The sequence below is a fragment of the Vombatus ursinus genome, unplaced genomic scaffold (genome assembly GCF_900497805.2).
Source record: "Vombatus ursinus unplaced genomic scaffold, bare-nosed wombat genome assembly UNPS02014798.1, whole genome shotgun sequence".
Taxonomy (NCBI): Eukaryota; Metazoa; Chordata; class Mammalia; order Diprotodontia; family Vombatidae; genus Vombatus; species Vombatus ursinus.
Window position 1 is genome coordinate 73,562,755 of NW_020954576.1, and position 12,871 is coordinate 73,575,625.

The 12,871-nt window shown below is 36.9% G+C and overlaps 1 protein-coding gene across 7 annotated transcripts in view; it reads right to left on the reverse strand.

Moving 5' to 3' along the window:
* The window catches only part of LOC114049920 (centrosomal protein of 170 kDa-like), a 172,249-nt gene that overhangs the window by 61,352 nt on the left and 98,026 nt on the right, over nt 1–12,871 (reverse strand). For all 7 annotated transcript variants that reach the window (XM_027871379.1, XM_027871374.1, XM_027871378.1 and 4 more), the window contains exons 9-10: nt 5,513–5,679; nt 5,033–5,326 (exon numbers count right to left, since the gene is read on the reverse strand). In XM_027871379.1, coding sequence (XP_027727180.1) covers nt 5,033–5,326; nt 5,513–5,679 — 461 coding nt within the window. The remainder of the gene's footprint in view (nt 1–5,032; nt 5,327–5,512; nt 5,680–12,871) is intronic.

The following is a 12,871-nucleotide window of genomic DNA, read 5'->3' on the forward strand; positions in this document are numbered from 1 at the left end:
CTTCGACACAGTTGTCATGAACGCACGACCTGACTTTCCAAAGAAAAAAGCCTGTCTACCAATTGCCTGGGTCTGATTGTGGAAGACCCAGATGGTGGGAGATCCCTTACCTAGAGCACTTTAGCACTTACACAGGAGCTGTTGCTGGAAATGGAATTCAGGCACCTTCTGCAGTTGTCAAAGGTTGCCATAAGTGAACTGCTGGGTGGGATTACTGCCATGTTGTTCGTTCTTGCTTCTTATGATGATATAAAACTTAAGCAGTAGCTCCTGAGCAGTGCCTGCGAGGCATCATGCTATTGCGTATGATCCCAGATAACCTGGCTTGGGGGAAGAGGTCATGAACAGAGCCTATTTGTACAGGAATTTGGAGGAGGATACTCTGGCAACAAAAAAACGAGTACTTTTTCCACTAACTATTTGTACCTCCAAGGAGAACTTGTAAACCATTCTTTTTGAGCTGAAACTTACTTTTTTCTTCTGGTTTCATTTATAATTGGAGTGTCATCATTTATATGATTTAATTCTTCCAGTAATATGATTAGTCCTTGGTTAATGGATCAGAATCTCACATGGAAAAAGGCATGTGTTAACTAACAGTTAAGAATATGCTTACAGTGTAAAGACTGTGTGATCTTAGTATGCTCTGTTCTCTTCTCTGCCATTATTCCAAGGTCAGAGTAAAAATGAAAAAAAATAATTAAATTTGTTGCAAAGCTGGGAGTGGAATACATCTCAAACTGTTCAGTGCTACTGAGACTAAGACCTAGGTTGCCAGCTAGTTGAGGGTGGAGTAGGGATGGGAAGAGAAAGGATAATCACTTGGGAACAAGAAGAGGAGGAGTCAGTAAGCTCATAAGGTTTAAGAAATAAGGATTTTATGGGGCAGCTAGGTGGCACAGTGGATAGAGCACCAGCCCTGGATTCAGGAGGCCCTGAATTCAAATCTGACCTCCGACACAGAACACTTACTAGCCGAGTGACCCTGGGCAAGTCACTTAACTCCACTGCCTAGCCAAAAAAAAAAAGAAAAAAAAAGAAATAAGGATTTTAGCTACTTAAGTTTTGGAGCTGGTGAAGAAATTCTACAGGTTAAGTCATGTTTCAGCATCTGGGAATGACAACCCTCTCCTACATTTCTACCTATGGCAGAATCTGAAATTTAAAATTAAACAAAATCTGAATTCTACTTTATAAGCCCAGAACCACTGGTATTTCTAATACTTATGTTGAATAAGGCCCAGGACAGAAGAAGATATTTCTGAAGAGAAATTGAGGAGGGATATATCATTAAAGAGAAAGTAGTATTAGGATGCTAAAAAGCCAAAACCCAGGACTGTCAGAGCCAATGAAAAATGTCTGAGAAGAATAATCTAGGACCAAGAGTGTGGGGAATCACAGTTTCAGAAAGGTGGGATTTCTGATCTCTTATGGCTGTTCATTGTCATTGTTTTTTTTTTTTCTCAGACTTCTACAGCCACTGTAAAGTTTTTAGAATGGTAGGGAGATACAGGCAGTACTGAGCAGAATGTTAGGGAAGGAGGTCACCAGCATTTGGGGAGATCAGGAAAAGCTTGTGTTGGTGCTTGAAAGAAGTAAAAGATCCTTTGAGGCAGAAGAGGCAACAGGGACAACTAGTGTAAAGGCACAGAAACAAGGAAACAGAGTGCCACATGTAAGAAACAGGAGGCCAGTCTGACTAGACCACACAGAGTGAGGAAAAAGGAGTCATGTGGGATGAAGCTGGAAAGAAAGATTAGTGCCAGTATGTTAAGGTCTTCAAAAACCCAACAGAGGAGCTTATATTTTATCCCAGGGGCAATAGGGAACCAATGGAATTTTAATGAGTGGAGGATTGACATGATTAGAACTGAGCTAAGGAAAATCAATTGGCAGTTATGGTGATTAGGAGTAGAAGAGACAGAAAACAATACCAAGCCCATTGCAGTGGAGCAAGCAAGAGGTGGTGAGAACATCAATGAAGAGGTTGATCATGTAAGAGGAGATAAGGTCCTAGTTCATCATCCTCATTCCATTTTAAGATGGAAAAGCTTCATGAAGAATTACTATATTCTCTACTATTGTGCTGTAAGAAATGATGAACAGGCTGACTTCAGAAAAACCTGGAAAGACTTGTATGATCTGATGCTGAGTGAAGTGAGCAGAACCAGGAGAATGTTGTACACAGTGACAGCCATGTTGTGTGATGACTAACGTTGATAAACTTAACCCTTCCCCGCAATATAAGGATCTAAGACATCTCCAGAGGCCTTGTGATGGAAAATGCTATCCACATCCAAAGAAAGAACTATGGAAGTCAAATTACTATTTTTTTTCTTTTCTGTTGAGTTTTGTTTCCTCTTTCTGGTGGTTCCTCCTGGTGGTTTTAATTTTTACTTACAACATCACTAATGTGAAAATATGTTTAATATGAATGTAAATGTATAGCCTATATCAGATTGTGTGCCGTCCTGGGGAGGGTGGTGGGGAGGAAGGGGGAGAAAAATTTTAAACTCAAAAGCATATGGAAGTGATTATTGATAAATCAAAATAAATTAATAAAAAAAAAACAACAACAAAAAAAGAATTACTATATTCTACGAGAACCACAGAATGTTACAGCTGGAAGTTGACCTTAGAGATGATCTTGTTCAACCTCATATTTTACAGATAAACTCAAGTCCAAGTGTAAAACAGAGTTGCCCACTACACATATGTACTTTAAAGCTTCTTCCTCCAAAAGTGAAAACAAATTTTTATTCAAATAAAGTCAAGTCATCAGAGCATAGATTTAGAATCAGAAGGGACCTTAAAGGCAATTGCCTTAAAGGCAATTGAATTCCCTTGTTGTGTAGATGATAAAACTGAAGAACAGAGAAATGATTTATCCAAGGTCACAGAGAAGTAAGTGGCAGAGTAGCAATTCAAAGAGCACCCAACTAATTCTAAACCAACCACAGAATATAGAAATTTACATGATCTAAATCTTGAAAAACTAAAGGAATGTTGTTTTAAATACCTTAAGTAAAATGAATTTCCCATTAATGATATGAATATTAGTCCTTCTCTTTGCCTATGACTTGATTTTTCACACAAGATTTAAGATAAAAAAGAAAAAAAAAGCTGAATTTCTAAAAAAAGTATGTTTTGGTTAAGGATACAAACTACTAAACAAAGAATGATGTGATTTAACATTTTAAAACACGAATTAGTTGATTTTCATCTTTCCTTCAGAAAAATTTGAAGTGATATAGAAACAACCATTTGGACTTCTGTGTATTTGTTTTTAAGTTTTAATGACTCTAAACCTGTGATAAAATTACCAATTTTACTCTTTCTCATAAGTTTTGCTCTTACACTATACACAAATTATAGCATTTCTTTATCTGGTAGACTACTTGGTATATGATGATTTCAAATGTGGTCTATCAGATCGCTACTTGATTTGTAGCTTTGCATCATTTTTATACTTTTTAAGTGAATCACATATACTGGTTTGCACTCTTTTTTGTCACCATGGCTTGAAAACTCTCTATTTTGTTGGCTTCTTTTTTAAATGTAGGAACATGTAAATTATTTAGATCAGGAGGAAAAGAGTAATGTTTTTAGCAGCAAGAAAAATGACAATGAAGTTTGACAGTATGAAAAAGCAAAATTAAAACCTCTGAAGTAAAAATGATAAGATAGTTTCAAAGTTATAAAAATAAGCCAGCACAAAGTATTTATAATGGTTGTTTCATGTTTGCCTTTAAAGGAGAAAATTTAATTAAGTTAATTCATTATAGCTATAGAGGAAAATATCAACACTGAAATTTAACCTTTTTAAGAAGTATAATAATGTATAGCATGTCATCAAAGTGTCTTACCAAACTTTAATTATTGATTTTTGGATTCTGTTTTGTGGTTTATTATATTTTAATAAGTCAAAGTTTTCCTTCTAAAAATAAAAAAGAGAAACTGGAGGTTTTCTTAAAATAAATTGGAAGGAAAATAATAATTTGCCCCTTAAAGAACTCTTAGACTATCATGACTCATTTTCTAGTCCTATAAACAATTTCCATGATAACATTTATGTCTTTACATTTCCTTCATAATGAAATCAACAGCTAAAGTATTAAATTCAACCTCTTATTACAGCGATAAGTAGAGGATTGTTGCATTCTCTCTAAACTTTATACAAGACATTAAAAAAAAAGAAATGAACAAAGAAAAAGGAAATATTTTGACTAGATTAGTAACATTTAAAAGGAATTCTAAGTAGCAGATGAGTAACTACGAAGCCTCTATAGCTGTATTTAGAGTTCCTGAAAAAAAATTAGCTGAAGAAGTAGCTAGGCAGCATAGTGCATAGAGTACTGGACTTGTGGTCAAGAAGATCTGAGTTCAAATCCTGCCTCAGACATCTAACTAGTTGTGTAACCCTGAGCAAGTCTTTTAACCTCTCTGAATTTCAGTTTCCTCATCCTTTAAATGAGGATAATAATAAGGTTTGTGAGGATCAAATGAGATAATATATGTAAAATGTTTTGCAAACCTTAAAGTGCTACAGAAATGCTAGATGAAATTATTATTATTATTATTCTCATTGATTATTTTATGGAATTCATAAAGCATCATCAGTAAGTAGAAAGAAACAAAATAAGATCTAGAAAAAGCAGTTGAAAACAGAAAGCATAAATTTATGTTTAAAAATGATTGGCTGAGTTCCCTATATTTACAAAACTAGTATCCCTATTATTACTACTAGCTCCAGGGGCTAATAGTACAATTTACATCACTGTTGAACTGTAGGCTCCAATATTTTAACCTTAAATAAATAATTTTACATATGAAAACTCAGGCTACTAGAACACCACAGGTATAACTAAATCAGAATTCAATCTTGAATCATTGTCAAGTTTTGTAGCTGTTTGTCAGGACATAAGGCACCGATACTGCAGTCTACAATGTGAATACTTTGTCTTAATTTAACTTCAGTAATTCCAAAATCTGCAATTAAAAAAAACTCATTTATGTATTTTCATTTGCGTACCTTGTCAATCATTTTCCGAGCTTCTACTTCTTCACTATTGGGATTTTCCAGTTCAATGGTGTAGGTGCCCTTGTCACTTTGGTCGTCATCATTGTCCTTTTCAGAAGCAGCAGAAGCAGGCTGAATTTTTAACTTTTTATCCATCTCTTGGCTTGGTCTATGCCCAAGACTGCCTGAACTTCTCAACAATGCTGTCTGTAGGAAGGGCAATGACACCGATGGCTCTTCTGATTTCTGTTTTAATAGTTTCCCATGTGGAACACCATGCCCTGCTCTGTGGCGCACAGAGCTAGTCTGTAAAGAAAAAGAAACCACTTTGGCATCTGCTGATGTACGTTTTGCTTTCTCAAGTTTTGTATGTGGTGTTGAATAAGGAGTTTCCTGACACAAGGCTCCTGCACTTTGAGTAAAGGAATATGACCGTCTTTTTCTGGGATTGTCTTCATCAAAGAATTCAATCATAAAAGCAGTTTGACTTACAACAACTTGTTCTTGATGTTTTTCTGTAGACTGGGCCTTCTGATGTAGCTTTTTCTGTTCTGAGTAGTGACGCCTTAAATGTTCCTCAAGAACTACTCGCTTGCTACAATGCCTGTGTGCTCCAGCATTTTCTGAATCACTCTGTGTGCCATCATCATGTTTATTCCCTATTGACACAAAGAAAAACATATCATGACGCTGAGATGGGAACAAAAAAATCACACATACACAACACAAAACAGACACAGAAGTCTTGGTTTTTTGCTCTGATTTTATCCAAGGTCTCTATGTTCCCTTCAATAACAGGCTCTGCTGTTAAGTTTCTATTAAACTATTAAGTTTCCCTCGAACTTAATACTTACGATATTCTAGTTTCTACTAGCCAAGCAATAAAGTATTTTGTAAACACATCACGAATAAGTCAATACAAATTATTTACTTCCACCGAAATTTCAACACTATAAATTCTTAATCACGATTTACTAACAAACAAAACAAAAATAAAAACCCAGTACCATATAATTTGCATTATTTTGTATTTATGACTATAGTAAACAAGTACCCCTCTCTGCTTAAATATTGAGCCTATTTAAACAATCAGAAATCTGATCTTAATAGTCCTAAAGAGAACTGAAAGGAAAAACTGGGTGATCACACAGAAATGATGCTCTGACAAATACCTTACGAGAATAATAGGACTTAAATGTTATTTAAAAAATCTGTTTTGCATTAACTACCTAAAGCTAAAATTAAGCATTATAACTTTATTGTAACAATATTGCATATCTACTGAACAACAAATATGGAAAACTTAGGGTATTGTCTAGAGCCACATACAATTAGATGTCAAAGTACTTTCTATTAATAAAAGGAAGCAGGGGCAGCTAGGTAGCGCAGTGGATAGAGCACTGGCCTTGGAGTCAGGAGGACCTGAGTTCAAATCTGGCCTCAGCCACTTGACATTTACTAGCTGTGTGACCCTGGGCAAGTCACTTAGCCCCACTGCCTAGCAAAAGAAAAAAAAGAAAAGGAAGCTAAGTGACATAGTAGAGTGTTAGATTAGGAACCTGGAATACTTGAATTCAAATTCTCTTTCAGACATTAGTTATATGACACTCAACAAATCACAATCTCATGACCTCAGTTTCCTCACCTATAAAATGAGGATCATAATTAGCAGCTAATTTACAGGGTTGTTACAAGGATCAAATGATAACATAAAATAAGAAGTAATGTGATTTGAAAATACTGTTATACTACAAACATGCTAGCTATTATTATCAACATTATTATCATTTGTCTTTACAAACTATAGCAAGTAATGATAAATTACAAAATGAAAAGGCAGCAATTCAATGAAATGTATTTAAAAGTTTATTTTCAGTGGTGTACTGGAGCCAGCTCCAAAGAACTAATTTTCAATGTGAATATTTGCACTTCAGAAATCAGCAAACAGTATAAATCAGGGCTTGATTTATTGTTTGGTTGACTGTCTAGACTTAAAAAGAGTGATGGAAAAAATGTTACTAATACAGATTAAACTTAAAAGCATATTGTGTGTACATTTTCTACCCTGGAGAGTCAGTTGCTAAACATTTACCAATCCCATTCCTGGTTACTTTCATTCATTCAGAAAGTTTGGAAACTAATTTGTAGAAAACTCCACAATAAATTTTAGCTCACAGAGTAAAAGTAATCTAGGGTTGCATTAAGAGAAATATACTGTGCAAGATTAAGATATATCAACCACAGTGAAACCACATCCAGAAAGTTCAATTTTGGACATCACATTTTAAAGGAAAGTTATAGTAAGTCAACAGGCATTTATTAAGTTCTCACTATGTGCCAGGAACTGTGTAAGTATTCAGGATATAAAGACAGGAAAAACACTTCAAGGAGTTCACATTCTATTGTTGTATAAAAGTTATATACAGTGTAAATAAGGAGTAATCTCAAAGTAAAGGCACTAGTGGGAGCATGGGGGTGCAGAGGAGACTGGGGGAGACTGACAAAAACTTCTTACATATTGGAGGGATTTGAACTGAGACCTGAAGCAAGGGAAATTAAGAGGTAGGAGGAGGAAGGAGATTTGAGAAATGACGAACAGAGTAAGGAGATGAAGTATGTGTGAAGAATGACAACAAAGCCAATATTACTGAATTCTAGAGTCTGTGGAAGAGGAAAAAGAGGAAGAAGACTGGAAAGGTACAGAGAGCTTTAAAAGCCAAAAATAAGATTTTCTGCTTGACCTTGGAAGTTATAGGTAGCCAAAGGAGTTTACTGAGTAGGGGAAGACATAATGAGGCCTACACTTTAAAAAGAACACTTTGGCAACTGAGTGGAAGATGGAAGACAGCAGAAAAAACCTTAATTCACAGAGACTGCCCAGAATGTTACTGTGATTGTCCCTAAGTGAGATGATGAGAGCCTGCACCCTGGCTGTGAGAGTGGAGAGAAGAGGACATGTCTAAAAAATGTTTGATGGTAGGAACTACAGGACTCTGCAACAGAATGGATATGTGGAGTAAATGTGAGTAAGGAATCAAAGATGACATTGAGACTGTAAGCCTAGATAACTGGTAGGACAGTGATGTCTCTGAAAGTTGGAATGAGGGGGTATGTATGTGCATACGTGCAAGTGTGTGTTAAGTAGTGGGATGTGGTAAGTTTAAGATGTCTATGGGACAGCAGTTCGAGATGCCCAGTAGGTAGCTGGAGATGACAGTAGAGGTCAGGAGAGAGGTCAGGGCTGGATAAATTAATGTGATAATTGCACAGTGATGATTAATGAATCCACAGAAGCTGATGAGATCACCACATGAGATGGCAAAGAGGAAGAAAAGTGCCATGGACAGACCCCAGGGAGATACCTATAGTTAGTGGGTATAACCTAGACTAGGTCTAAGAAGAGCCTGCAAATAAGACTAGAGGGGTCAGACAGGCAGGAGGAGAATCAATCAGGTTAAGAGCAGTGTTACAAAAACCTAGAGAGAAGAGAGTATCAAGGAGAAGAGGGTGACAGATAATGTCAAAGGCTTCAAAGTGGTTAATTAGGATGAGGAATGAAAAAAGGCTATTAAGTTTGACAAATTAAGAGATCACTGGTAACTTTGGAGATAGAAGTTTCAGTTGAATAATGAGGTTGGATGCCCAAACACAGTGGGGGCATTGATTGTAGACAGCTTTCTCAAGGAGTTTAGCCAAAAAGGGATATGGAGAGTAAATTAAATCTAACGGTGATGGTCTGATCATGTGAATTTTTTTTTTTTAAGTTTGGTGGGGTCAGGGGGTTGGAGAAGCAGGAGCATGTTTATAAACATATATAAGCTAGAGAGCATCCAAAGTCGGGTAACCAGGATGATAAAAGCTCTCAAGATCATAAAATATGAGAACTAAAGGAATTTGAGGAGGAAATGTTATAGAGAAGACTCAGGGAAAGAACATGATCTCACAATCCTTTGACATAATTTCCTCTTGTCTTTCCCTTTACTCCAGTCTCTGATGATGTGTCCCTTATTCTGTTCAAGGCTAATTCCTTATCTGATCCCATCCCCTTTCTTCTTTGGGCAGATACAGGGGTGGGGAACCTGCAGACTCAAGACCACCTGTGGCCCTCTAGGTCCTCAAGTGTGGCCCTTTGACTGAATCCAAATTTCACAGAACAAATCCCCTTAATAAAAGGATTTGTTCTGTAAAACTTGGGCTCAGTCAAAAGGCCACACCCAAGGACCTAGAAGGCCACATGTGGCCTCCAGGACGTAGGTTCCCCACCCCTGGATACAGATTTGTTGCCTTCAACTCTTCCTTTTCTCAGCTAAAATCCTAGAAAAGGCCATACATATGCCTTCACTTCCCATCTTCTTACTCATTTTATAGCCCTTTCCTATTATGATTTGTGACTTCACCACTCAACTGGAACTGATGTCTCAAAAGTAAACAATGATTTAATTGCCAAATTTAATGGCATTTTCTCAGTCCTTATCTTCCTTGTCCTCTCTGCCACAGTAGACAACAGTCACCACCTTACCCCTGCATATAGTCTCTGTTTTCATGTTCTTGTCCTTAAGTCTTCTTTGCCAAAACACCAGGACCCTAATTGTGGGCGTATTCCAAGGCTCTCTTGTAGTCCCTCTTCTCCCTACACCATCCTCTTAGAGGTTTCATTAGCCCCCGAGAGCTTAATAATCATCTTTATGTTGATATCTCTCAGATATAATTATCCAGTCTCAGTCTCTTTCCTGAGCTTAAGTTCCATAACAATAACTCAACATGTGCAAAACTGAATTATCTTTCCCCCTAAATCATCCCTTCTATCAAACTTCTTTCTGCTGAAAGCACCATTTTCCAGTCAACCGAGTTTATAACTTTGCCATCATATCTTCCCTTTCACTCATAATACATACCCAATTAGTTGACAAATCTTGGCACCAGTATATTCCTCATGTTTGTCACCTGCCCTCCTCTCCCACCCACCCCTGCATCAATGCTTTCTTTCAGGTCCTTATGATCTCTTGCCTGGACCACTGCCATGCCCCACTCAGATCTAACCATGTTACTCCTCAATTCAATAAATCAATGGCTCCCTATTTTATCTGGGATCTTTGCTTACAACCTAACCCCAGTCACCCTGTATATCATAATTGCACGATACTTCTTTTCATGCACATTATGGTCTAGCCAACTGATATTTTTACTGTTCTTCAAAAATGACACTTCATCTCCCATCTATGTGCTTTTGCAGTGATGGCCCCAAGGCCTGTAATTCACTCCCTCCCCACCTCTACATCTTAGAATTCTTGGTTTTTTTTAAATGCTCGATTCAAACAATGCCTTCTACATAAAGCTTGTACTGATCTTCTCAATTGCTGATTCTTTTCCTCAAAAATTGTTGTTGTTCAGTTGTTTCAGTCATGTCGCAATCTTCGTGACCCCTTTGTTGACTTTGTGGGGTTTTCTTGGCAAAGATACTGGAGTGGTTTGCCATTTCCTTCTCCAGCTCATTTTACAGATGAGGAAACTGAGGCAAACAGGGTTCAGTGACTTGTCCAGGGTCACACAGCTAGTAAGCATCTGAGGCTGGATTTGAACTCAGAAGGATCAGTCTTCCTGACTCCAGGCCCAGCACTCTATTCACTGGGCCATCTAGCTGTCCATCCTTAAAAACTATCAATTTTCAATATAGTTTGTTTCTCTAAATACATTTGTGCATGCAAACATACATGTTGTCTTCCTTGGCTACACTATAAGCTCCTTAGTATTCTGAGTGCCTGGCATATTAGATAAATACTTCGCTTTCTGTTTTTTTGATGACAGCCCTTTCCACCATTTGCAGGGCTATTATGTGGAAGAAAAACTAGACTGGGCCCCAGACAGGAGAACTAGAAGCAATGGTTGTAAACTATAAGGAGTCTAAGTTAGGCGTGATGTAAAGAAAAACTTCCTAATAGCTAAACATATTCAAAATGATAATGGGTTGCTTTAAGAGGCAGTGGATTTCTCCCCAGTGAAATTCTTCAAGCAAGGATTGGCTGGCCACTTGTCAGTTACACTGCACTGGGGATTTCTTGTGCAGCTGTGGACTGAAGAAAGTTTCTCAAGTCTCTTTTAACTCTTGAGATCCTGTAATTCTATGAAATATGTTTAACTGGTTTTCACATTCATTTACATCCTTATTTTCCCATATAAAGAGAAATCACAATAATATTTATATGTATTACATAACAATTCTGAATCTGAGTTGATTTCTCAACTGAAAATAAAAACAGCTATATAAGATTGAGAGTTATATATAGCACTACCATCAATTAACATTTACTGAATCCATATTTCAAATGTCTAAGCACATCCCTGATTTTTTAAAACTTTTTATAAGTCTTCACTAACTCTTTTCAACTCTTTATGTTCTGCTATTATAGGAATATCCTTTTGGTAAAAGGTCTAACTTCCTAGAAGGAAGGAGATTATGAACTATCTATTTTTTTACGCTATACAAACATGTGCCTGAGAACACTCTGGGCACGTGGCACTGCACTAGGAAAAATCAATTCAAGGATTTGTTTCTGTCCATTTTGTAGAGTGTCATCAGAATGTATTTGATTTCTTGGAACATTAAGCAGATATTTCTAACAGTGGTCTAAAATATCATGGTTAATAATAGTCACCATCAACTAACTCATACTCCCCTATTTTGTTACCGATGTGATGTGAAACTTTATGCATGCTATTTGACCTTTTACTGATTCAGCATGCCCATAAGCTAAATCTGAATTACATGCCAAAAAGAATAAAAAAAATAATCTAATACTACCATGCTTAAGTGTGAAATTACAGTGAAGTTAAAAGATATTTTGGATATATGCAGAACTTCGCAGCAAATCACATTTTAAATCAGAGGTGGGGAACCTGCAGCCTCAAGGCCTCATGTGGCCCTTTAGGTCCTCAAGTGCGGCCCTTTGACTGAATTCAAACTTCACAGCACAAATACCTTAATAAAAGGATTTGTTCTGTAAAACCTGGACTTGGTTAAAAGGCTGCACACAAGGACCTAGAAGGTCACATGTGGCTTTGAGGCTGTAGGTTCTCCATCCTGGCGATAGCCTCTTTTGGTGAAAATTGTGAATCTAGTCCATAATTTCCAGAACTGAATTGTTCCCCAAATACTTTAGTATTACGAACACCCTAGGCTGACTAATTTAGGTACGACATAATGTATATTTTAATGATGAAAACCTCAAAAGCAAATCTGGAAGGCCCACAGAGAACAGAATTCTCTGTAGAGGACTGGATTTTAAGGAGTTAGCCTCAGAATTCCTGAGAGCTCTGAAAAACTGGCTACTGACAACACTTAGCAGATATAAAAGAAGAAGAAAGAGATAGTACATAGGAGAAGTAAAACAACTCAGGAAAAGAAAGGGTAAAGAAAGAAAGAGAAATAGCAATTAGAAATCACAGATGGAGAGGCAAAGAAAAGCAATGGCAGCAGAATAAAAGAGGGAAATAATGATCTGTAAAAGTGTTTCTAATGTTTCTAAAAGTAACCTCTCCAAAGGAGGGGTGATGACTATGAAACAAACATGAAAATCTTCAATACAGTGACTATTCAAAAAGTAATGTGAAACCAAAAAGCAAAAATATTTAAGATGATTAATGATACTAATAAGTAATACCCTCTTCCTCTGGATATTCTCTCAAGGTTTTCCTCCTATGTGATTGCTCCATATCAAGTCTTTGGTTGGATCTCTATCAATACCATACCTCTTACCTAAGGGTATACCCCAAAGCTCTGTCCTAGATCCTCTTCTCTTCTCACACTACACTCCCTTCTCTTAGAGTTCTCATTAGCTTCCAAATATGTAATTA